This window comes from Haliotis cracherodii, unplaced genomic scaffold, assembly GCF_022045235.1.
Source record: "Haliotis cracherodii isolate W230 unplaced genomic scaffold, xgHalCrac1.p SCAF_21, whole genome shotgun sequence".
NCBI classification, from domain to species: Eukaryota; Metazoa; Mollusca; class Gastropoda; order Lepetellida; family Haliotidae; genus Haliotis; species Haliotis cracherodii.
In genome coordinates, this window is record NW_027266277.1 from 9,489,833 (window position 1) to 9,517,246 (window position 27,414).

The 27,414-nt window shown below is 39.9% G+C and overlaps 1 protein-coding gene across 2 annotated transcripts in view; it reads left to right on the top strand.

The window, feature by feature from the left end:
• LOC139470759 (solute carrier family 12 member 9-like) overlaps positions 1 to 24,854 on the top strand; it is a 36,790-nt gene extending 11,936 nt beyond the window's left edge. Inside the window, exons 1-11 of one of the 2 annotated variants that reach the window (XM_071253044.1) lie at positions 2,878 to 3,299; positions 13,310 to 13,444; positions 14,200 to 14,334; positions 16,997 to 17,145; positions 17,832 to 18,009; positions 18,356 to 18,463; positions 21,073 to 21,184; positions 21,404 to 21,561; positions 21,999 to 22,081; positions 22,223 to 22,347; positions 23,000 to 24,854. In XM_071253044.1, coding sequence (XP_071109145.1) covers positions 2,945 to 3,299; positions 13,310 to 13,444; positions 14,200 to 14,334; positions 16,997 to 17,145; positions 17,832 to 18,009; positions 18,356 to 18,463; positions 21,073 to 21,184; positions 21,404 to 21,561; positions 21,999 to 22,081; positions 22,223 to 22,347; positions 23,000 to 24,347 — 2,886 coding nt within the window. In that variant the 5' untranslated portion in view covers positions 2,878 to 2,944 and the 3' untranslated portion in view covers positions 24,348 to 24,854. Of the gene's footprint in view, positions 1 to 2,877; positions 3,300 to 13,309; positions 13,445 to 14,199; positions 14,335 to 16,996; positions 17,146 to 17,831; positions 18,010 to 18,355; positions 18,464 to 21,072; positions 21,185 to 21,403; positions 21,562 to 21,998; positions 22,082 to 22,222; positions 22,348 to 22,999 lie in introns of those variants that run through there. The other variant, XM_071253045.1, reaches the window with a different exon arrangement.
• The last annotated feature ends 2,560 nt before the right edge of the window (positions 24,855 to 27,414 follow it).

Here is a 27,414-nt window from a genome sequence, read left to right on the forward strand (position 1 = left end):
CTTCAATTGACACAACTGTAAAGGAAAGCGTTGATAAAGCACGTGATATGAATATGAATGACAGACGACTCCACGTCACACATCCAATACGGAAGGCATCTCTCATGAAACAGTTGAGAACATTCTCAGGAAAGAACTGATCATGACAAAGGTTTCAGCAAGATGGCTTCCAAGACTTCGGACTCCTTCTCGCTCTTGGTTCATCATCTATTATAAGAATTTACGTCCTTTTGAGGCGGACCCAGCTAATTGTGATGATTGATTTGTTACCATGGATAAGTCTTGGTTTTACCAAACTCACACAGAGTGATGGACACAGTGGAAACATCTAACGTCTTCTCCGAAGAGGAATGAAAAGTCAGTTCCATCAGCTGGCAGGGTGATGGTTCCGGCAGTTGTCACATAACTGGTAAGCCGGGATAAGTTGAGTTGTGACCTGACAATCAACCCCGTATGACTACATATAAGGTCCTCCCACTGGCGTTAACCATTGTGAAGAAAGGGACAGCGGGTGGTCCGCGACAAGTATTACAATGGATAAGTGTGTGTCCTGTCTCGGCTGAGGTGAATTGAACAACATATAATAGTACGTGCTGATGTTAGGAATCCGATGACTGTGAAAATGGCGACAGCAAATTTGCATGGATAACAACAATGACAATGAAGATAATTCATTTGCTGTAAAAATGGAATACCTTTTTTCTTGCCATAGAACAACAATAAATAGTCATGTCATTCATTAAAATGATTGTGAAGGTAGAGACCAATCTTCCCGAGGCAAGAGAGTTAACTGACTTTTATAGTCCGGGAACTCCCTTGCCTCGGGAAGATAGTAAAGACCTTAACATAGTGATAGTTGACTCGATGACATACGCCTTAATTAATGCCATGTGTTTGTTTATGGGGTTTCAGCATACTGTAAATGTAGGATTGCAGACATTCGTTCTTCATGCAGCTTGAATCGATGTTTTTTGTGAACTGCAAGTTCTGTTTGGCAACAAAAATCACCACATTAGCGCAAATCAACTCATTTGGGTTTAACTCTGCATGGCAAGGCGGCAGAACAGTATGTCCGTGTTGTTTTAGCATGGTATCTTCTAGGTACACGGGACCAGATTTGTAAGACTTTGCAAGAAATGGCAGTTCTGCTGTGAGCATCTTGTCGTCAAACGGAATATCCTACCTTTGCAATCATTTCATCTTTTCTGTGAGCGATTGTTAGACATTTATCCACATGATGTCACGATAAAGCGTTTTGTCTATAACAATGACGCATTTGGGTGTATATTTTGAGATCGGTTTTTCCAGTAACCATGTGGAGAAGTTATCCAAATTCATCTCGTCATGCTAATCACCCGTTTTGAGTTTTCCATCAAATATACACCGTATATATGGTACAAAACCATTCTCGGACCCTGCATATCCTATGATCAGCCGAATTTCGACCCCGGACGGGGGTTGAACCCCACCTATAGCCATATCAGCCTCTACCCATGTGGGTAGTGTGGTACACATACGACCACGTGCACGTTTCAGCAGCAAAGATGATTGGCCGGTTATCATCTCGGTATTTTTTTATTGCACGTAAGTACTGCATGCGCTTTGCAGCAATATCTTTCCGTTCCAGTAACACCTTGATTTGATTGCGTTTTACACCATCTAAATCCCATACGATCTAGAGATAACCGTAAGCTTCCTCAAGAATACTCACAATTCAGATCAGTTTTGATCATAACTTCTTTCAGTGGCATTTAGAAGTTGGAGTGATGAAGTAAGACGAGTTCTATGGATGAACAACTTCTTTATTACAATTAGTGCGACGTTTCGGTGTTTTGATCATGTCAAAGATATTGTCTAGAGTTGGCATTTGTTTTCGCACTACATATGAATTGTGAACGAATTGGCGAACAGCGCACTGGTCGAAGTGGTGAAGTTGGGATTTGATCACTGGATGATTCTGTGACTTGGTTGGCCGAAAGAACTACTCTTGATATTTTCTGCTCTGGTGCGCTTTAGCGTAGATCTACAGACAGACCAGTCGCAATGCTAGCTTTTGACATTGCTTGAGATTTATTTGTACATTCTCCGTGTAATTTATTACATCAAAGGCCGACTCACGAGTTTGAGAATATATGATTTGGCCATGCTTACCTAGCTTTGACATGTTTATTTGTTTGTGATCAACTTCTATCAAACGACTTTTCGAGAATTCTGGTGTCGACTTGTCACACCGAACTCTTTATAATCTCAGGAGCATCACGTGTGGACGTGTGTCCACGGGAGCGTGGTAAATTTCATCGTCATAACCTGCACATGCATATCACGCGTACACCCTCCCATACACAGACCAAATTCTCTGCACCGCCGACTTGTCTCAAACGCGTTTTGTGCATGAGTTGGTTCAACTTATCCTGAATTACAAGTAATGGATGAATATAGCTTGACGCAGTGAACCGATACCTTTTCTGCTGTAGGGGACTTTTTACACTACCGGGGCAATCATTATCTACCAGTGGGACCCAGGCACCCCAACATTGTTGGTGGAAGTGTGGGGACCTCGGAGGAGATATGCTGAAAAATGATTAGCAACCAACTCCATTTACGCTCTCCATCATCGTTTGGCTCAGAACTTTTCATCCACCCCTCGTAATCCTTTGTGTGAAGTTGTGCGTGAAACTACAAACTGCAGCTAAATAGATTTAGCAGCTATCAGTGTGCATTCTGCATGTACAGCGGCCATATATCGATAATAGAACTGGTATGTGGAACTCCAGCGGGTCACATTGTTTGTAAACAAATGCACGTGGCTCAAATCCTTTTGCGCCCCTCACTGCGCACAAATGTGACGTCATGTCATGTGCTTTCCGGTTCAGCTGACTGGCTGCAGTGAATCACGGTGAACTACAAAATTTGCTATCGGATTCACTGATCAGGTGTTGGACTAATGAATAGGTCATGTGCTCCTTTTAACGTCAACGCAATGGAGGATGACAAGGACCCAATATTGTCCAACTCGACAGGCAATGTCGGCTATGGCGCTTCAGCAAACGAAACGCCTTCCGAAACGTCTGACAGCGTAGTTGAAGTTGAAAATTTTGAGACTGTGCCTCAATTAAGATCTCCGTTCTACTGGTCCCTGTCGCGTAGCTTGAGTAATGCCGGTGCCACCTATATCCACAGTGAATCAACGAAGGAGAGGAGGGCGGCGGGTAGTGCCAGACGAACACTGGGGACCTTTGCTGGAGTGTTTTGTCCCATCGCCCTGTCCATGTTCAGCACACTATTGTTCTTAAGAGGAGGTACGTAGACTGCAAGCGCTGTCAACCTGTACTGTACCAGCTACAGTACTCGTCACATTAGTCATGGATGAATGAACGGCGATGCAGTAAATCGATACTTTTGCCTTTAAAAGGCGATATATTTAGCATGTTGAAAGAAATAATTAACATAATACTAAGTATTATCATTGCATACAGGATTCATTTTGGTAGCATCATCACAGTATTGTTTTGATAATTAACATGGTCGTGTTACTCATGTGATGAATGTAACTCATAAGGATATGACAAATTCTAAAGCTAATCTTTCCCAAATAATTTTGTTTTTTAGTTTTAATCAACATTTGCAACACTATTGGAGACATGATCTCTGATGATCATTATCCTAATGAAAATGGATGCATAAACACCCTCAGACACCCATCACACCTGCTATATTTTATGAACGATGACAAATATTCAATGCTCACACTCAACACCTGATGAAATTAAGTACATTCAGCAGAAATGCTAGTCAGAATTCTAAAGAATCACAAGGCTAAAAATGTATCTATTCAAGTATTTAGGAAAAACAACAGTTGCTTCCTGGTGCATGAAATAGTCCCTTAAAGGGGCACTAATCTAACGCCATTCCCCGGACTGGTTGTTGCCTTTGTTATTGTTTTTTCCCCCGTGAGTACCCGGATGATACACAACGCAACTGAGCGTGACCAGAGACTGGGCTACCGTCTTCAAGGACAGCTAAATAAAGTTGGAGGCTGGAGGCAATATTTGTTTTACGCATTTTTGCATAAACACTGATTGGTTAACTGTGATCTATAAAGATTTCGACAAATGGCGCATGTTAATTAATTTCTTCAGCCTAAACAAACAGACAAAAAGAACAGCGGAGCTCATCAGATGTCATTTGGAAATACCCCAGATGGTTATAGTTTAATACTAAAAAGAGTATCCATGCAGTGAAAGCATTTTCGGATTTCGGCTTGCGTCGATAATACGATTACTACTCCCTTGTTGTCATCCACGTTTTCTCGTATAACCCTACACTTGTGTATTTGTCGTCATTCACTTGATGCTCAGTTAATGAATTTATTACAGGTACAATTAGTGGTAGCACCACTTACATTACCTGACAAAGGTTCCCATTTGGCATTTATTGTGTCTGGGGTAATTATTCAATCTAAATCCAGGTTTGAAGTGAGGTGAAATGTGTGTTATGTAATATGCACGTGGCAGCCCAGCAAGAGATGAATGATCAGTTGATTTACTTTGTTTTGTAAATCAAGGGATCGTTCCTAGTCATCAAAGGATTAACAGAAAATACGTTGATTGATTAATCACTGTTATCTTGCACAGTGGATATGTCAAGAGTGAGTGTTTACATGTCTAGGTTTTCTAATACAAAGGGAATACACTCATATATTGGCGTGAAGTGCCGATGTAAAAACAACATACTCTGTTCAAAGGGTTATCTGATAATACGTTGATTGATTGATCATTGTTATCTATCACTCAATGGATTTTTTAGGAACCGTGGACGTTATGAAAATAGTTGTCACGTGGGCTTTCTCAGCCGACCATTGAGACGTGACACCTATGTAAAACACCTGAAACAATCCAAGTGATCAGTTGAGAAACGAACACGGGTTATAATATCCCGAAACGATATATATCTTTTAAAATATTTGATTGTTAGTGAGACACGTGACATCGAATAAGTGTCTTTGTACAGCTGCAGATGAGTGGGATATTGTTCCTTTGTGTGGAGGGGCGGTCGGGTAGCCCAGTGGTTAAAGCGTTCGCTCGTCACGCCGAAGACCCGGGTTCGATTCCCGACATGGGTACAATGTGTGAAGCCCATTTCTGGTGACCCCCGCCGTGATATTGCTGGAATATTGCTAAAAGCGGCTTAAAACCATACTCACTCACTCCTTTGTGTGGATATTCACGGATACATTCCTGGAACAAGGAAGCTACCTAAAATTTATACACATAAGTTTGGTAGGTTGTAATTATGAAATTTGCATTTTGTTTTCCTTCTTTTAAACCGATTCGTTCTTGTTTCTCTACGTCTTGGTTGGGAAATTCTTCAATGCGCGATAGACGTTATTTTCACAGGTCTTTTCCTTTGTAAGCGTGTATATATTACCGTCAATTTGTAAAGTGTGATTCTCTCAGGCAATTTATAAAATGTGTAAATATTTCAGTCATTTCGACTAAAAATCTGTCCAGATTGATTAAGACGATCAAAAAGGCCTACAAACATCACTACAGATTATTATGTAGGATTAGAAGCTTTTCAACGTAACATTTTCAGTCTCTTGGTGATGACATTAAACATCAAAATGTTTGGAATTTGTTATCATGATCATACAGATGGAAATGTTTTTCAGTCACTTTGTAAAATAACTGAATATTTAGACGTTTAATAAATGTGTTACACATTTGACAGTAAAAAAAATATACACACTATAAAAAAAGCAATGATCAGGTGAAATATTTACTTTGTGTTGCAAGTCAAAATAGTGTAAACGAAAATCGCAAAATTACCAAGCAAGTGACTTCGTCACCATTACCGATGCTATTTCATTTTGTTGATCAGTTTGACCATACGCCCTTATTACTGACAATAAAAGTGACTAATGCGCTTACGAATGGCGCAGCAGAGGTCGCGAACTAGTCTAGATTTCTGCTATACATCCGGGTAATCACTGGGGAAAAACAATAACAAAGGCAACAACCAGTCCCGGGGAATTGCGTTAGATCAGTGCCCCTTTAAGCCTTAAGCAAATAGATTGTCTGTGCCTGCATTTGATAACTCTGTCACATGTTGTTAAATGCTGGAACCGAACACACCTGAAGTTCATATTGCTACATGTTAAACAATAGTGGTTGCAGTGCATACACGAGCATGAAGTTTGTTTTGTTGTCATGTTTGCACAGTTGAACTTTACTTCCTTTACATTTGTTGAAGCAGCAAGGACAAAGGGCAACTATCATCTGAACTAATTATTAGATTGTCACCCCTGCCTGTCTGCCTCAACACCCTGCCATCTGATATTGTTTTCCCCAAATACCTATAGACAAACCTTTTATACAAACCTGCATATATTTTTTGTGGCAGTACCTTTGTCATGTTTATTTCTCATAGTGTACTGCGATTAGGTCTATGTCTAACTCATTTAACACACAGCATGTTTAACACAGAGCCTGTTTAACATACAGCCAACTTATATATTGTTCAGCAGCTATACGATGATTTGCCAGAAAAAACATAATTCATAAAGCAGATTGGAATCATTCTGAAATAGATTGCCAGCATCATTCACATCAGAACGTGTCCATGAGGACAACACACAAAATGGCTCGAAAAATAAATATCCCTGTGCAAAATAATATCCCAAAACTAAGAAATTGGAGATATTAAGCAATTGAAGATCAATTGTCCCAGACTAATCTTATCTTAGGAAAAAGAAGAAATTTTGGCTGAAGTTTAATAATGACAGTTTGACATTGATCAAGGCAGGTGTTGACTGTTGGGTCGTTGTAATCTGAAACTAGAGGATGTTAGGGTTGGAAGGGAATACTCAAACAAACTTGTTCTTTAAGTTAAAAGCAAACTGAATATTTTCTTCATCCTAACTATACCTAGTCTGGTACTGATTGCAGGATAGTATAAATGTTTATACTATTGATGCATTTTGACAAGAATAAATCAATTTATAGGCAGGTGATACCGGGTTATTAAACACTCATCGGTATGCATACTATACTGTATTATACAGTATTATAACGTCAGTGTGAAGTAGGCCTACACGATGAAGGTGGCTACATGCATAACTTGGTTGAACAGATTGCCCTATGTTTCACTATACAGGTCTAGGTTTTAAGTCAAACGTCAGTGTGAAGTAGGCCTACACGATGACGGTGGCTACATCCACAACTATGTTTCACTGACCATGTTGTGTTTTTAATTGATTAATATTTCAAATGATGTCTTTCTATATGGCTGAAATAATGCTGATGCGACGTTAAATTTTGATTCACTCACTCAAATGAATGCCCAATATAGTTTAATGTTCGTCAATATCATTGCCTTGTACGACATATATTTAGGTCAACCTATCCCAGAATGTTACGATAATGGAAATCTAACACACAGGTTTGAACTAAGTTATATATTTCTTGCTTTTAATAGTTTTATTCACTAATAGAGGCAAGCTACTTAAGTCTACACATTGAACCCTTACTAACAAAGATAACTATGTTATCAAAACGTTCTTGTTATCGGGTATTTGGAGCAGGAGTGGAATTTCACCCCACAGGTACTCAAGAAAAAAAACTGAAGCCCTAAATATTGACTGGTATTTCTTGCTTAAGATGTGTCTTACGCATGTCTAGTGTCTATGTCTTTGGTGTTATGATTGAAGATTAGGAAAAAGTATATAATCAAGTGGCATTTGACACAGGCTACAGGGTGCAGTAGGGATCATGGTCATAGTATGGATGCATGATCACAACTAATGATGTCCTTGACAAGTAAGCTAGCTTTCATGTTATCTGTATGTCACATGGTACAGGCATTCATATCTTGATAATGTGAGAAAGAAACTATTTGATGAGTGTTGTTTGAATAGAAACAAGTGGACAAGTTGTCTTTTTCTCACAGTGATTACCTTTGCCACAGATGGTATTGGTACACTAGAACTACATTCCTGAGATTTACAGATGATACAGAAATTACACTATGTAAATCATTCTAATTATGTGTTAGTTGGGGGGTAGACGGAACAAGCTATGCTAGGCAGGAGGTGTATGAAGGAATGCAGGAGGCTGAGGGAGGAATGCTGGGGTAGTTGAGCTGGAGGCTGAGAGAGGAATGCTGGGGGAGTTAGGCTGAAGGCTGAGGGAGGAATGACTAGGTAGTTAGGCTGGAGGCTGAGGGAGGAATGCTGGGGTAGTTGAGCTGGAGGCTGAGAGAGGAATGCTGGGGGAGTTAGGCTGAAGGCTGAGGGAGGAATGACTAGGTAGTTAGGCTGGAGGCTGAAAGAGGAATGCTGGGGGAGTTAAGCTGGAGCCTGATGGAGGAATGCTGGGAGAGTTAGGCTGGAGGCTGGGGGAGTTAGGTTGGAGGCTGAGAGAGGAATGCTGGGGAGTTAGGCTAGAGGCTGAGGGAGGAATGACTAGGTAGTTAGGCTGGAGGCTGAGGGAGGAATGCTGGGGTAGTTGAGCTGGAGGCTTAGAGAGGAATGCTGGGGGAGTTAGGCTGGAGGCTGAGGGAGGAATGACTAGGTAGGCTGGAGGCTGAGAGAGGAATGCTGGGGGAGTTAGGCTGGAGCCTGAGAGAGGAATGCTGGGGAAAGGCTGGAGGCTGAGGGAGGAATGCTGGGGGAGTTAGGCTGGAGCCTGAGAGAGGAATGCTGGGGGAGTTAGGCTGGAGGCTGAGGGAGGAATGCTGGGGGAGTTAGGCTGGAGCCTGAGGGAGGAATGCTGGGGGAGTTAGGCTGGAGGCTGAGGCTGGAAGCGGAGTCAGTGAGGAGACTCATTCATCAACATAAACATTGTTCTACTGGTCTTCTAATTAAGTAGGGTAGCAAAAGAATATTGATACAGATCTTAGTTTTTATATTATGATGTAACAATTTTGCCATTTTACAGGAAATTATCATGATAAAGTATTTGTATATATCTTGCATATATGTTTAACTGGAACAAGTACATCTGAATCTATATGCATTTAGAAGATCATTTCATGTCGTTATCCCCCATTCAGGAACTACCAGGGGGAAGAAGGCCCAGGATGGTTTGGGTTATCATAATTTCCTGTTCGACAAGCCTGCATTGTTCTACATTATGTACTTAAAACTGGTCTTTATAAAATATTGTTATACCCAGTGAGTTTCAACATGGTTTATATTCAGATCTAAAGCATCTTGTCATCTTATCCAACAAGATCTAGTTAACATCCAGTAAGACTACAGACAGATACAGTGACCATGCTATTCTTATGTAAACAGTTGGTATACAGTGTCACCCCAGATAAAGGTGACTATCATAGGTTGATGACACTGGTACATACACTGTAGCCATTATGCAGACCCAGAGGTCATGTCGCTTGGTCTTGTTGAGTCAACAACATGTGCATTGGTCATGACTGTCATGTGATGTGAAAGATTTGGGAAACAAATATACCATCCATATTGTAAACACTTTAAGTTTGAACCTGTTAATTGGTTGTAGTGATTACCATGATTACAGAAGAAGCAGTACATAAGTTCTTACAGTATTTATTTATTTTTCAAGTGTGTCGATATAATACAGGGATAGAAACTACATGTAATAGTTTTTGTCCTCTAGTCCTTATAATGATAACAAATAGCAAAACCCTAAAAAATGACAAATTTCTATGAGTCCTTATGATACATTAACTATTGGGTATTTTGGCAAGGACTATAGGACTAGTGCCAATTTCTAACAGTGTAACTTGTTATCTCCCGCCCCAACGAAGTTGGCGGGGGATATAGAAATGGGTTCTGTGTGTGTGTGTGTGTGTGTGTGTGTGTGTGTGTGTGTGTGTGTGCGTCCCGAAATCGTTTCCAGTGCATAACTCAGAAACCATTAAATATTTCTCTACGAAACTTTGCTATTTAGGAATTGTAAATTTTTATTTTTACGTTTCCATTGCAACAAGTTAGACTTAGGTTCTATAAGGGTAGAGTTTGTTTCCGGAGCATAACTCAAAACCCATCCAATACTTTCCGACAAGAACTTTGCATGTTTACCAGACACATACTGGACTGGTGCCTCTTGCTATTTAGGAATTTTAGAAATTTTTATTTTTCACGTTTTCCATGGCAATAAGTTGGACTAAGGTTCTACAGGGGTGGTGTTCGTTTCCAGAGCGTAACTCAAAAAACGTTAAATACTTTCTTACAAAAAATTTGCATGTCTACCACGCACATACTGAACTGGTGCCTTTTGATATATATAGCACTTTTAGAATTTTTTATTGTTTATTTTTCCATGAAAACAAGTTGGATTTAAGTTTTAATATAGGATTGGTTTACTTAAAGAGTATAACAAATAAACTGTTAAATATTTCCTTGCCAAACATTGCATGTCTATATATAAAGGGCATACTGAACTAGTGCCATTTGATATTAAGGAGTTTTAGAAATGTTTATTTTAGAATTTCCATTGCAGCTATTTTGACATGGGCTAAGAGAAATGTTGGGTCAGTTACCTGGTTTGGGACCATAACGTGTTAAAATGGGTGGGGGATATAGATGACTTTGTTGACTATACGCTTGTTGCATTTAGGATGCTAAAATAAGATGGCAGGAAAATAATTGTTTGTACAAACATGCTGCATTTGTTTGTTCAAAGCATGATAAACAGATGATGGAGATGCAAGGCAGCTATGACCTATCAGTAAACCAAACTAATGAAGAAAACATTTATTGTGGGGTGACTACATTGTGGCCTGAAATAATGTGATTACATGAGAAGTTGTTGAAAGTGAGCATGTGGACTGTGCACTCAGTATGCTGCTTTGTAACCCTCATTTCATTAGTTCTTGAGAAATCTAATTCCACCTTGGTTTCTATATATATATATATATATATATATATATATATATATATATATATGTATATGTATATAATCATTGATATACAGTAAACTAAGTTCATAACAAACTCAAAGGGACCACTAATCATTGCTAATGTTAGTTCATTATAATGGTAGTTTATGATCATATATACAGCAAATGGCTGGGACCAAAACACAGTTTGTTATTTCCATCATTTACTGTATATGCAGTGTAATGTGTCAGTGTTTGTAGCATTGGAGGTAGCATGTTAAGATCCAGACACAATTCAATGAGAATGTTCAGTACACATATGGTATTGAAAGTATATGAGCTGCTCCTCAAGCCTCTTTGGTGATGTGCTCTGTTGTGTTTGTTAAATATCTAATTCCATTGGGACTTGAAAATATCTTTAAATAAAAACATCACAATCCCCAAGTTTTTATGTGTCATGTGAGTCAATACCACAACAGCCAGATGGGAAGCGGTGGAAACATGTCTGTATCACATATGGCAGATTTCATCCGGTGAATCACAGTCCGACTCACAAATACAGGACTTTCTTGAATGTGTGCAGTGTGCTGGGTGTTATGTTTTAGTGTGTTCAATATTTTCCTGTGAATTATAACAGTTTCGGTCTAACATCTGAGAGTATATTTCAATTTCCGTTTATTTACCATGTTTACAGGTAGCTTTCCATGGTTATTTGTATGTAATTACAGAACCAGGGCATGCTAGGTAGGCCTGACTATTAGAAATGGCGTTAGACATGGTAGCAGAGTCACCGATCATGGAACAATATAATTTCATTTTGACAGATGGCTTGTTTAAGTAGTGGGACATTTGAGACAATAGAAATACCAATACTTACAGTATTGATTTAATAAACAATGCACAGCTAGCAAAAATTGTAATTGAAATCCTGAGGACCACATGTCTTTCCATCATACTTTCTGTATATCATAGGGTAAACTGTCAAGAGCTATGGTGACTCAGCCATTGTGACGTTCATTGGCCAGATCGTATGTACCGGTAGTTATCTAATCACGTACAGTATTGCACTGATTTGTTGTTTTGCTTCGTCCACCAATTTTGTGTATTTGACTTATGGACTTTTGACATGGGCATTTCTTGGGTCCAGCTTTTTGTGTCCCAGTCACAGGTTAGAACTATGCAATACTTGTCACAGATGTCAAGGATGTTTAACTTTGCTGTTCATGGTGTTGGTTAGGAGTGTTACTATCGGTATTGATTTAACTAACGGTTGTCCTTGTAGTTGTAGCACCTTTGACAATGCACCAGGAAGTCAATAGTTCAGATAGCCAAAACCAAAGTTAACGATAAGCTATTTTACCATACATTCTTGTCAAAATGTACCTTGTGTGTTCTGAAAACATGTATAACTTTATATCAGTCTGCCTAACATCATGGCTACAGCAGCACACAAAAACTTGGCATTCTTGGAAATAGTGGATATTTTAGGTTTTCGCATCTCGTCAAATGAAGCAGAGAATTTGGCATTGTGGGAAGATAACGATACTCATATACTATCACAATAGTATCTAGGACAAGTTAAAGTCTTGTCTACCATTTTTATTTTGAGTTCAAGGTTTATGGTACTTTTATTAATGCTAAAAAAATTCCAAATTTGATTTCTTAACTTAGATAAGTGCCCTAGGCAGGCAAAGTGGAAAATATTGTGATACTTTTCAAAATTGGATTTTTTTATATTATTATTATTTATTTTTTTAAATCTGAGGAATTGGGAAATTTGTAAGTCAATTTGGGAATTCTTACCACATTTGCTGCGGACATGGTGCCGAAATTGGACCTCTAGGCAGGTGTAGATAAACCCCTGAGTTGCTGTTGTGCCCCAGCATAACTACTAGGTGTACATAGAGGTTATCATGCGAGTGATACACAAATGTGATAACCTCTTTATCATATAATGTCATTCTTATTTTTTGTTGTAAAACAAACTGTCCTCATGTCTTACAAACGGTAATAAACATTGCAAGTTGTCCTGAAATGTGCACATAAATATGTATTATGTCAGAAGGTCCATGATTAGTCAGTCGGACAGTGACAACAATCAGTATAGTCCCAACTGAAACCTGTTTTTAGACAGTGGCATAACTTACGAAATGCAGTCAGATGTGCACACATCGACAAAATGAAACAAGGTAACAATTCGTACAAGTTTTGGCCAAATCCCAGTGTTTTGTAATGGGGAAAAGACCCCAACCCGCAGAGATCTACAAGCACAGATATGGAAACTGATCCTGCTAGGTTAGCTAGTGTCCTCACCAAATTGTTTCACAATTGTCACAGTTGGGGACATTTTTATCTGATTTCCTTTATACTCCCGAGAAACATACTCAATACAAATAATATGATAAAGTGTTGTTGTTCAATGTGTTTATGTTGGTATTAACTGTTTCAGGTTTTGTGGTTGGACAAGCAGGCATCCTTGAGACAATTGCCCAATTGATACTGGCCTACATGATCCTGGTGCTGACCGTGCTGTCTATATGTGCTATCTCCACCAATGGTGCAGTGGAAGGGGGAGGAGCTTATTGTATCCTTTCTACTAATTGGTCAATTTGTTGTCCAGTTGGAATTAAGTATGATTGGTTAATTAAATTCAGTTAACATTTATAGTTAGATTGTTGGTAGCTGGCAATTTGTATGAGAAAGAAAATGTACCTGGAGTTGATAGAAAGCATTTGATATGCATGGTTTATAGGATTATCATCAGTCCATTTTGTTTCAAAACATTGACTTAAACGTTTGTTAAATTTTGTAAATGAGAATCAGTTAAAGAGGAAACGTGTGTCGAAATTTGTGAAAAATTATGTTCCACTGTTATCAATATACACCTGTTTATTTCATACAAGAACTAAGTTTGATTTTGTGCTATAGCACTGAATTGTATGAAGTGATCAGGAAAGCTTAGAAGTGAGAAAATTTAGAATGTACATGATCAAAATGGAACGTTTCTCAGTACTAATTTAGTTATTTTATAGATAATTTTGGATTTTGATGTTAAGACCCAGTGGAGATTCCGGATTAGACTAGGTCACCAGCAACATAAGCTTGTCGTACATGTGATTAGTGGATTGGGTGGTTGGACTCGATTGCATGTCCTCATACTCCAATGGTGCAGATTGTTTCCCAGAATAATTATATCATTCCATGGTTTGTCTGGTGCAGACTCCATTGCTTTGTGACTGCTGTCGTACAGGTGTACTATTGGTGACAGTAGCACCTCAGAACCCGAGTCAGGTGTACATGTGTGATATTGTTTCTGTTGAAGCCTTGACCCTGTTCCAGACATGATAAGTCGAGCCCTGGGCCCCGAGTTTGGGGGAAGTATTGGATTTCTATTCTTTGTAGCCAATGTGATGGCATGTGCTCTCTACATCAGTGGTTTTGTGGAAGGAATACTCCAGAACTTTGGCCCAGGAGGTAAGTTCACGTCTTGATCCTAAACTGAGACTACTAAGGCGCAAGCATCCTTCCTCGTTAGTTTTTAAACCCTGGATGCCACAGGGACATATATGTCTCTCCTCAACCCCCACTTTCAAGACGAATAACATTTAAAATACGCCCACTATTTTGAATTCTGTGATATCATCCGCTGTCTTTCAGGCAAAACAAAACTACTGAACATGCTGAAAATGAGCTGAAACTTAAATAAATTGTAAATCTTGCCATTTTTTACATATTACTAAATCACCATTCACACTGTTATTTCATGTATGTCTTGAAATCTAAATATTGAAAAATGTACTCTGAGAATTAATTATGAAAATAGCATGTAAGTGATCATGGGTGTCTGTTTCTTCTCTTATATAGTCCTAGAATGGTTAGAATGTTTTTGGAAAATATGCAAACACGAATGCTGGAGTGAACTTTCCACCATATTGGATACTGTTTACATTATCACGTTTCATGTATGCCGGTTATGTGATGCATATTACATTACATATATTTCACTCTCAACATTCATCAACATACATGTACATCCCCGAAGTCCTCATACATTCTAAAATCAAATGACAAATGGTCTTTGTCACTAATACACATTGTCTAGGTGAAGTCAGGTGACATGAAGGCGTGAAAATCAATGCTGTGCCTTGGAAAACTGTACTTGTTTTGAAATGTAAGCAAAGCATAATTGAGATTTTACACAGACGCAATTCTAGTACAATGTTCAGTTTTCTGAATCTATATTAATGTGTATCAGAAAAATAACTGTGTATCCAGGGGTTAACCATGTTAATGATGTGATGGTCACACCAGGAAGTTGTGAACAAGGTTTGAATGTACAGGATGTAGGTAAGGCTCAAGTGAAACTTGTGTCATCTGTACCAGAAATAATGTAATGACAGGATTATCAGTACTTCTGTTGCATCTGAATAATTTTCATAATTTGCTGTGACAGAAAAGGTACCGCTTTGTAAGAATTCACTGTAGGATTATAATGAAATGTTCTCACCTCAGTTGTTTTCATTATAGAAAACTGTAATTTGGCAAGGTACTTTTTGTCAATTGAAAGGAGCCTTTTGTTTGGCTGACAGGGTCAATTTCTGCAATAACAGTACAATTTACAGTGTTTCCGTCCTCCGGTATTTACCGTTAATTGACCGCTAAAGTATGCCTCAGACTGGTAAAACTGAGGGTCCGTTAGAAATTTCCTTTGAAAAATGCATATCAGATCCTGTGAATAGCTGTAAACATTAAATCATTCTTTCAAAAGCTGGCATGCCAATTTTCTATATTCTGAAAATAGCGCACAATATCTGCCAGTACTAAAATAAATGATACTTGATAGTGACTGCGATAGTGACGTTTTGATTTGAACTCCTTGTGTGACCTTTGTTTCTTCAACATATGTCACTAACTTCATATGCGCTGTCGTAAAGAAGGGAGATTTTCCAAATGCATAATTGACATTATATTAAAATGACGGGTCATAAGACATTACCTGTGTTTGGTTGACAAGATAATAACGTCACAGAGATAGTCAGTGGTGACTGTGCAAACCAAGATTTGGGTACCGGGGTAGTTTCAAAACTACTGTCACTGGGCTTGGTACTGCAAGGTTTAATACAACTCCAGACTTCACTACCGGTATTTTAGCAGCCATAGCCATCACTGTTCCAGTCAGCCGTGTATCAGCTGAACGTGGCCTAACCTTCAAAACAGTCCGTATTCATAGTGCTTGTCAAAACCGCCTCAATCAAAGATTACCTGAACACTATAACTCTAATACCCTTGTTGTTGCATGTCAACTCTTCCAAAATATAAAACGAAATGTCTGAATCAATGTTTTTGTATCATCCTGCATACCCTATTTTAGAACAGTGGACACTCAATTGCTGTGTTCATACTGGTAGGTGATGTTTTCAATAGTAGAATTCACATATATTCCGCTAGAAAACAAATCCTTCATAAAAGGCGTGATCTCCATTGCCTCGTCTGTACTGCACTTCCACTGCACTTGAATGACGTCACCTGTTTTTGGACACCTGATTGGTTTGGTGCTTTCGTTGTGTGAACAGCCTTGTTTTTTGTGCACAGTTCTTGACATAATTCTTGCAGGTCGGCATTAAAACTCAAGAAGTTTATGAAACTTTGAACCTATTTGCAAGGTATAAATGTTTGTCAAGTTATAGTGTACACACTATTTTACTCTTCCTTTTCATTACGACACATGCACCAAACATCAGAGTGATGACGGACTGTTCTGACAGGTGTACAGTGTGTACTGTCAAGTCGGTAGCTTTGATGTAACACGTCACGTTATAACACAACAAATCACTATCAATATGGCTGTTCAAAAACAGGTTTCGTACAGTCTTAAAACTTTTATAAGCGATCTAGGGACCAGTACATTTTAGCCAGGACCGGTATTTTCATTTGCTACTGGCCCACATGACTGTTAGATAGGAATGCCCCTGGAATCACTGATACATACTTTTGCAAAAAGGTGATAAAATCTAACCATTACTTCAGTATGACCACATGTCATTTTGTTAAGTGTTTGTATTGATACCAGCAGAGACGATGACATTGTTGCTACTTAGTAGAGTTTATCCTACACTTGACCCACTGTGTGTACCAGGGTCCCTGATCGGGGATGACAGTTCTGGGCTGCCGGATGACAACGCCTGGTGGAAGTACCTGTACGCCACCATCGTCTCCATCGTCTGCCTCCTCGTCTGCCTGGTTGGGGGGGCCATGTTTGCCAGGACCTCGGCTTTCATTCTTTTGGTGAGTAGCTCCTGCCTTTCTCACAGTGGAAAACAATTTGAAACTTAGGTGAGAAAGCACTCCTCCTTCATCCGTCAGCAAACTGTCATGAGATGTCATCACTGTTTGAAATAAGCGCCTGCCTGTAGGCCAGTGTCAGATAGATCTCATGTCGGGATGTTTTAAATTTGTATGGGTTCCGTTTATTTAATTGTGGACTCATATGTGATATTCAGTTTTCATCTGATTTTGAATCTGAATTTTACATATGACAGTTACCGGCAGGGTGTGTGTGAGGAGAACAATGTGGCAACACCAATATACCTCTTGTCAAATCATCATCACACATTCTTCATATACTCACAAACACATTTATGCATGGCCCTCAGTGTATCGCACCTGTGGAGATCTGGGGTTGAATAGGTCTTCAGCAACCCATGCTTGTTGTAAAAGGCGACTATACTTGTCATAAGATAGAGGCGACTGGGGTTGGGGTGCTCAGACTCGCTGACTTGGTTGATGCATGTCAACGTATCCCAATTGTGATGCCGATGTCTGTCACTGCATTGTCTTGTCCAGACGCTATTACTTAAAGACCGCCATCACATTGCTGGATTATTGCTGAGTGGGCTGTTGAACAGCAAACTAACCACCCACCTAAGTGTATCACCACATTCCACACCTTTATTCTTTGTGTTTGTCTTCAGATTGTGGTGATATGTCTGCTGTCAGTCGTCATCAGTATCTTCGCCCTCAACCATCAGATCGATGTCCGGATCCCCTTCACCAACAAGGTGGTGTACACCAACATGTCAGAGGACCAGGCCAACATCACAGGCAACTACACAGGGCTGAACGCAGCAACATTCAGGGAAAACCTCTTTGGTGAGTTCACAGTCTTACCAGGGGAAATAAACAACTGTCCAGGGTGTGTTAAAGGATAGGCATGGGACATCCTATGAAAATGTCCTCTTATCTATCATGTCAGAGTAAAAGATCTGATTTTTACCGTTAATGAGATTGTCTGAAAAATTAATCTGTCCTAGTCATCAGGTATCAAATGAAAGATTAGCTCCAGATCTAACAAAGGTTATCCCCTTTTTCTAGTTATCCAGTGTACTTAACAAGACTTGGCTGTACTGATCTGTAATACTGAACCTCTTAGGAAAACAGGACATATTTATGTTTGCATGTACAATGTTTCTACTTTGCCTCTATGCCCGTCTTACAGCCAACTACACCGTGGATTACAACACTGGGGACAACATGCAATTCGCTACTGTGTTTGCCATCCTCTTCAGCAGCGTCACAGGCATCCTCAATGGAGCCAACATGTCCGGTGAGTCAGTTAACCAGGTTAGAAATCAGACATGTAAAACCCTGGAGCAAATTTTATGCTATTTGTCACTTTCACAACATTTAACATTGGTTGTATAAAGAAATTGAAGGTATCATTGCTGGAACTACACTGTTTCAACCCAAGGGAAATGTAGAGGGGCATCCCTGACAATTTCCAAGTGGATTCCAGTTTTGAAATACTGTTGATTCTCACACTTTCAAAGAATGGCTCATTAATAAATATTGGTTAATGCATTTATCACTGTTCATACTGTTCTTAAATTGGCAGACCGCCTCCATGGTCTAGTGGTAAAGTATCCTCCTGGAGAGCGGAAGGTCGTGGATTCAATCCCTGGCCACGTCGTACAAAAAGATGTTAAAACGATGGTACTTGTTGTTACCCTGCCTGGCGTTCGGCAATAAGGCGCTAATTCAAGGACTGCTCAGCATTAGTCCGGCCTAGTACAAGTAGCCACAAACACAAGCACACATGCATGCACATTGCGCTATAAGTGCAATTATCTTGAATGTGAGACGTTAAACCCCATTTCATCTCACCTCACCTCATTTCACCTCACCTCACCTCACCTTAAATTGTCATGAACAATACTGGATTACACATTCCTCGGAATTATGTTAGCGAGGCATGTCAATTGTCAGCTATTAATTGCAAACACCTGTGTCTACCAGACCTATGCAGGCAAGCATTAAGCTGTTAGTCATAACCACAAGACAAGCATTTATTTTGTAGCCAGGCAACAGGTTGGATTATCTGGACAACACTAGATTACAGCAAAATGAAGCAATTATACTGCTGTTTTATTTTCTGTTTCTGGGTTCTGTTTTTTACCCAACATCTTGAGTGGGAAATAGTATTATTTGCTGTGCAGAGTTACCTCTCTTGGGCGCACCAAAAACCTTAGTTTGTGAGTTTGAATCCTGATTCACCCTGAATATGTTTCAAGGTTGGTTAGCACCGTATCCGTGCGCGATGGTTTCACAAAAGAGGTAAATATTTACGACCTGCATCAGTTAGGGCTTTCCTCCCGTGACACAACTTATGTACAGTTCACAGCAGTGAACCAACCTCACTCACTAGAAAGCCTAAAGGAGGAAATTGTCTTCTACTCTTCAACAAGAATATTCCAACTAACACAGTTTACTCCTCAAAAAGCTTGTTATAGATTTTATTTTTATTTTTGTAAAAAATAAACAGATCTGATACAAAGAAAACAAAGAGATGGCCTATTTTCCATAATTATGTTTTTAATTACCTGTATCATATTCTTGCCCTCATCAATCCCTGTACAACTTTGGGTTGAAAAAAGCATCATTCCATTAATATATAGACCTGACATGAGGCTTGTCTGTAGATGGCTGTGGTTGCATCCTGCATGTGTTCAGTGCCAGCTGTGGCACTGTTTCTCTGTGGCCTGACCCAGTCAGGTGGTTATTGATTGCAGCAGCTGTTGATACAGGGTCATACGACTGGACAGATTTGTCAGCAAAACACTTCAACACATGGTTGTTCCACTCCTTATTAGCAGTGGCAGTTATGAGTGAAAACACTGATTTATTGTTAGGATGTAGTTTATTGTCCGTCAAGATGGCACATGGTCTCATGTACTGCACCCAGGCCACAGAGCAGCTGTAGTTAAGTCATGTTGGTCTTAGAGTGTAGTTGGAAGAGTGTCTGCGTGGGCAGATTGACTCCTGAGTGCACTGACAGACATGTAACACATGTTGTGTCTCCCTAGGCAAGTGACTTTGTTGAATTATGCCTCTGTTCACGCAGTAGTGAACGAGTACCTGGCGGGATGTCACTGTTAACGTGGCCAGGTTGTTATCTCCACGGGGAGAGCTTAGAATGAAAATTGAGTGCACACTGAACCTTGACTAGAGTAATAATGTAGCATGCTTTAGTGTGTTAATATGGGGCATTATAAATATACATGTTAATGGTTTCTGGGACAGCGTGCCGTTACATCCAGTGTTTATCCCATACCTAGTTTTATTACTTTGATGTGCATTGGCACAAATTGTTTCAGTTAAAATTGTTGTTGCACGGTTTCAACCTTTATCAATATTGAAGTGATGCTTTTCATAATCCATTTGTCATATTTAAGAAATAATTCAACAAGAAGTATATTTCGTAATGTGTTTATTTCTGTATCTAATATCAATTATGCATAGCTTGATAACCAAATTAGTTCCCAGAGGTTACAAATTACTAGTCCCTCCCTTGTCTTCCCCATCAGTGAAATGCTTTACGTACAAGCCAATAAAAACCTGGTCAGTGGTGCTTCACTATGGACCATCATCTGTGTTATCAATGGAATCCGGAAATCAGGGAAATGTGATGGTTCCTGTTTGGCTTATGGATAACTTATGTTAGTGTACAATCTGGTTTGTTGAAACACATTATTAATGGCATTCAATGTATGTGACATACTGTTGTTTGAGGCTGCTTTTGTTGATGATGTTTCTAGAGGCCCTGATTGCAGTGTAAGGTTTATTACAGTGCTGTGATATATGCCCAAGTTAGTTAATGTGGAGAGTGACGGTGGTGACTATTGTGCCCCCTCTATACCAGTGTATTCCTCACTTCAGGAGAGCTGAAGGATCCCAGTAAATCCATCCCAAAGGGGACGCTGTCAGCTGTGGGCTTCACCTTCATCGCCTACATGATACTCTCCATCCTCATCGGCGGATCCTGCTCCAGGTGAGTGCCCTAATGCTGTCTTGACACCATCCTTGTTAGTACAGGTAACTCTCGCATCACATTCAGTAGGAGAACTTTCTATTGTACTAAAGTCATTTTACATTAACAAAAATTCAGGAGTGAATAAAATAACCATGATAACAAAATGTCAAATATTTCAGTGTTTTATGACATATTTTGTGAAGGACATTTTCACCACGATTGCCAACTTTCCCCAAGGTTCCTTCTGAAAAATGACTACGTGTTCCTGCAACAAATCAATGGATGGCCACCATTTGTAGTGGTTGGAATTTTCGCTGCCACTCTGTCTGCGGCCCTTGGAAACCTTATAGGTGCTTCTCGTATATTGGAGGCCCTTGGAGTGGATCAGCTGTTTTGTAAGTTACACTACAGAATTTTTTGCTGTGTAAGATTGAATAATTCTTGAATTTTGTCACAAGTTCTTCAGGCTAACACAAAATGATCATACTAATACTATGAGGGATATGTCTTTGATTTCAAACTCAGTGGACTTGGCAGGAAAATTGGGAAGAATCATTATTGTCCTAAAAATTAGGATTCTGTTTAAAAAATCTTAGTTTAATAAATTCAGAGGTATTTTAATTGAATCGTTAACTTAACGTTAAAGCCTCTTCTATATTAGTCTTGTTGTCAGTCATATACAAGTCACCTTTACAAGACCATGACATTAGTTATAAGTAGAAGGGCATGAAATGTGAAATATTTGATTCCTTTGGGGGAATTTTTGTCAGATGTATTGACACTGCTTCCAGTATTGCTTAACCCTAATGAAAAATATGATATATTTGTCCAGGGATTTTCCTGAAGCCAGCAACAATAACCACCAAGGGAGGTAACCCTTTCATGGCTGTCATCATCTCATGGGTCTTGGTTCAGGTACGTTCACACTTAAAGACATCACGGATTAAACGTTTTCATGGAATATGATGATGGGTTCAATTTCATCTTGTTAATAGATATTTCTTGCATTGATAATATATAAGCTATTCTAAATAACATGTAGTGTTCTTATTCCAGTGCATCTTGTTGATTGGCTCCCTGAATGCTATTGCCCCGGTAACCTCAGTGTTCTTCCTTATGTCATACGCTGCCACTAATCTTGCCTGCCTGGCTCTCGAATTGGCGTCTGCACCCAACTTCAGGTAGGAACCAACATCACCTGAATGTGATTCCATACTTTTTAAGTTCTAGTTCAGAAAACCATCAATGTTTCATGTGTTTTGAAGACTAGAGACAGTTGAGAATGTGCATATTTTGTTATGTTAATTATCACTTTAGGACTTTACTGCCTACCCCTGGGATGGCCATTCTTTTACTGAAAACTGGTCACAGAGCCGATAAATGAAGACCTGTGGATTGACCGGGTTGTTTGTGTGTCATAGGGTACAGCCTGGATCGGTGCTGATGCTGACAACCACTGGTTTGCCTGGCCTACAGGTCACTGTGATGCTGACAACCACTGGTTTGCCTGGCCTACAGGTCACTGTGATGCTGACAACCACTGGTTTGCCTGGCCTACAGGTCACTGTGATGCTGACAACCACTGGTTTGCCTGGCCTACAGGTCACTATGATGCTGACAACCACTGGTTTGCCTGGCCTACAGGTCACTGTGATGCAGCTTGGTTATTGCTATCTGCAGTGTTCAAGGTCTTATACTCACTTAAATGTTCCCCCCTTACCCAGCCCAATAGTCATGTGCTCATGAAGTTTTGAGCAACATTAACACCAGAAGCTTCCCTTCACCCAATTGCCTATGACTGCAGCCTTACATGTAGGTGTTCTCTGTCCACAGACCTACTTTCCGCTACTTCACCTGGTACACGTGTGGCCTGGGTCTGGTGGGCTGCATGGTCATGTGCTTCCTCATCAGCCCCATCTACACGTCCATCGCACTGGTCATCATGCTGATGCTGGTCATCCTGCTGCACTTCCGCTCCCTGCCCACCTCCTGGGGCTCCATCAGCCAGGCACTCATCTTCCATCAGGTCCGCAAGTACCTCCTCATGCTGGACTCGCGCAAGGCACACGTCAAGTACTGGAGGCCACAGATTCTGCTCATGGTGGCCAACCCAAGACAGTGCTGTGAACTCATGGACTTCATCAACGACATTAAGAAGAGTGGGCTGTATGTCATCGGCCATGTGAAGGTTGGCCGGCTGGAGGATTACCCCACTGACCCCATCCTTGACTCCCAGTCTCATTGGCTTAGTCTCATTGATCATCTCAAGATAAAGGCATTTGCAGAGCTCACACTTGCCAATAGTGTTCGAGAAGGGCTGCAGCATCTTGTCCGAGTATCTGGACTTGGCGGAATGAAACCAAACACTGTCTGTCTGGGCTTTTATGATTCCTCTGAACCCCAAGATACATTACTTAAAACAAAAGTTCGTCGGAGAAGATTCTTTGGAAACGTGGAAGTTGGAAGTTTTAATCAAATTGAAGGCTACTTCGGTGGACCTCGTGATGGGTCAAGTCCAAGAAATATATTATCGGAGACAGAATATGTCAACATGATAAAGGACTGCATCAAACTGGGAAAGAACCTCTGTCTTTGTCGCCATTTTAACCAGATGAATAAAATGGAAATCCTTGAATCTGATCTGGAATCGTATGTTGATGTGTGGCCGGTGAACTTGTTCCGTCCGGAGACTGCCAGCTACTTCGACAACACCTGCCTCTTCCTCCTTCAACTGGCCTGTATTCTTAACATGGTGCCCCGCTGGAAATCTAAGACCACTCTACGGGTGTTCCTCATGGTGAATGCACAAACTGACAACACAATTCAGAAGGAGCAAAAACTAGACATGTTCTTACGCCAGCTTCGGATCATTGCCAAGATTCAGGTGATATCCTGGGATCATCTTCAGCCCTACATGCGGAGTCCATACATAGAACTAGACTATGACGGCTCACACATGCAGGATTATTACGAAGCACCAGATGATTTTGTGAAAGCAATGAATGAACTTATAATTGCCAATTCCAGTCGAACAGCAGCCAGTTTTCTCTATCTACCCAAACCACCAACAGAATCAGCTTTGTATGGGAAGTATTTATACCATCTAGACATGCTGACGGCCAATTTGAAACCAACGATACTGGTTCAAGGTCTACATCCCGTTACTTCTACTACACTATGATCAGTGGGTTTCTGTTGTTATAAGATATATGTTATCTTTGATAACATTGTAGTGTAACAATTCATCGGGCATTATGATAAATGCCATGATCATTTTGAGGGTCAATATAATTGGTTTGGTTCTATCTATAACTAAAACTAGTCTAAAATGTAATTTGGGTATTTGAATATGGTAGATTATTGCCATTAGGTGTGCAATGAGTGGCATTAATATTGATGTAAAATGATTCTTTAGACATCAGCATCTGCTCTGAGAATGGCAGATCAAAGAAACGTTTTACAAATAAATGTGTTGATATGGAAACACACAGGTTGACCAACAAAGCTTTCACTGCCTGCTGCCCGAGAATAAAGTGGTGAGGCCTGATATTAGATTGATCATGTTGAGGATACCAAGATGGTCCCTTCTTTGTGGGGTATTCATACTAACCTCTGTTGTATACTGCTTCTGTGTGACCATCATGAGAGAGTAAGAGTGCTGGTCAGTGAGGTTTCAAAATGTGATGTTATCCTGGCAGATCAAAGAAACGTTTTACAAATAAATGTGTTGATATGGAAACACACAGGTTGACCAACAAAGCTTTCACTGCCTGCTGCCCGAGAATAAAGTGGTGAGGCCTGATATTAGATTGATCATGTTGAGGATACCAAGATGGTCCCTTCTTTGTGGGGTATTCATACTAACCTCTGTTGTATACTGCTTCTGTGTGACCATCATGAGAGAGTAAGAGTGCTGGTCAGTGAGGTTTCAAAATGTGATGTTATCCTGTGGATAGCAACTCCTTGCTAGGGGCCCATGGTATAAATTACTCATTAGGGTAGAATGATCACGTGTAATAGCTTTCCAATATTTGCAGATGTGGATTTAATGATTCTCAGCTGAAGCCATATTATGTTGGAGTGCTTCAATGTTGAGAAACATGCGACACATCATCCATTGTTCATGACATCACAAATTGATTACATGACGTTTTCTGAAGAAAAGGCTGCCTTCAGTGATGTGTATCTGTAGGTGGACACTTCATACGTTTTTCTTCATTTTCTTTCTTAAAATGACATTGTGTAATACACAGAATAACCTCCTCGAACGTTAATCTGTCATTCTCATGAATGAATACTCCCTCACCAAAGGCTTGGGATTAACACAATTTTTTCACTCGGGCAGATGATACATAATTCTTAATAGCTCACTGTTTATTCTCGCAAGTATTTCAGGCCTTGACAAAAGCATGCCAAGTAGGTCAACTCAGGGAGACAATGTTGAAAACATAATCGAAAGATAATAAACATTATCATTGTGGGGATCACATTACCATGTACACATTCTAGGCACTTGTTCTGATGTCATAACATCATGTGATCTGGATAAAACGGTCCACCCACTTTTAGGATGACCCGAAAGACTGCTATGTGTACGGTGAATTGTTTAATGGGTATTCTTAGAAGTTGACACACGTCAAAGAAGACCCAATTATGGATAACAACTTTTTTAATATACTGTCATTACATTGTTTTGGTGCCAAAGTATGCTAAAGAATTTTATCCGTAAATTGAGTCTACTTTGTCAATGTGTAAAGTCAGTTTGTGGGTTGGGGTTCAGCGTATGTGTTTAGAAAAGCTTTTAAACAAGTTGGCGAAAGAGATGGGACAATCAATTGATGGGACTTTACTTGTGAGCTGTCCATGTTAGCTAATGGGGCACAGTCAGAACCATACCCATGAATGTGGGACACCAATGTGGCAAACGTCTGAGACCTGCATCACTTCAGGCTTTCCTTCCACTTTAAGCTGACATGCCGTGACACAACTGGAATACTGTTCAAAGCGGCTTCAAGCCCTGTCATCTAAGGCGCCGCAATTCACTGTGCAGAGTTGTCCCTTTGGCATGCCTATTATTGTGGGTTCGAATCCCATTTCACGCTGATTATGTTTCTAGGTTTGTCAGTACCATACCGGTGCTTGTGTGTTTCACAGAAGTGGTAAACGTTTGAGACCTGCATCCCTTCGGTCTCTCCTCACACATTAAGCTCGCACGCCTTGATGTACTGGTAACTGGAATAATGTTAAAAGCGGCGTTAAACCCAACTCACTGCATGTGAGGTGATGTCCTTCTGTCAGCAACTGGGCACCACTGGGCATACATGTTCCTGCTAATCATAATCCCAAAGTTTGTTCAAACATTTCTGTTCCATTATTCATATATTTTGTGTGAAATTACAACAAATGAAACATCTGCTTCTCAAGTCAATCATGATGATAAAAGCTGAAACTTCAGCACAATTCATGTTCCTTCTCTTGTAAACTATTTTGCCCCAAATGTCTTTTTTTCTCAGAAACTGAGCTGCTCTGTGCTAAAATTTGATATAAATGTGTGTCCTGATATATTTTGTTTCAGTATTGTTAAACAAAATTATTGTTTGTTGTTAGAATCCCCTCAGAATAATACCTATTGTTGTGCCGAACCTCTCCTCAAAACTAATGTGCTATTTTTTTTCCCATGACCAGCAGAGAATCCTTATGAAAATACATAATCTGTACTGTAGCTACCTCGAAACATCGTCTGGCAGCAACTCCCAGGTCCCGACTTTCTTATTTATGTTGATATAACACCATCAGCTTGAAAATCTCATTGCCCTCAACTTTCAGTTGTGCTACACTGTGGTTAAGGCATGCTAGTCAGTATTCATAATTGTCACCTCTCCTGCTCTGACGTGCCAGGTGCTGGATAGCCTATTTTGATGCCATTATCTTGGTTTTGTATGAGGCTTGTATTTTTGTAATGGAACAAACAGTTGATATTGGTAGTACAGGGTTATTCCCCTTTGTGATCATTGTCCACAGTGTGTGAGTCATGCTTGATGTAGCAAAATGCTACTTTGGTCCTTTGTCAATGTATGTGCAAGAGATCCTGTTGTTTTTTTGCTAGCATTGGAATTCCAAGCAACACTTTGAAGTGCCATGTGATAGTGAAGGCAAAATATATATACTATCATCAATGAACAGTCTAGTTTTGTATCCTAATGTTTGCCTGCTTGTGAAATATGCCGAAAATAGAGCAAGGTTTGTGA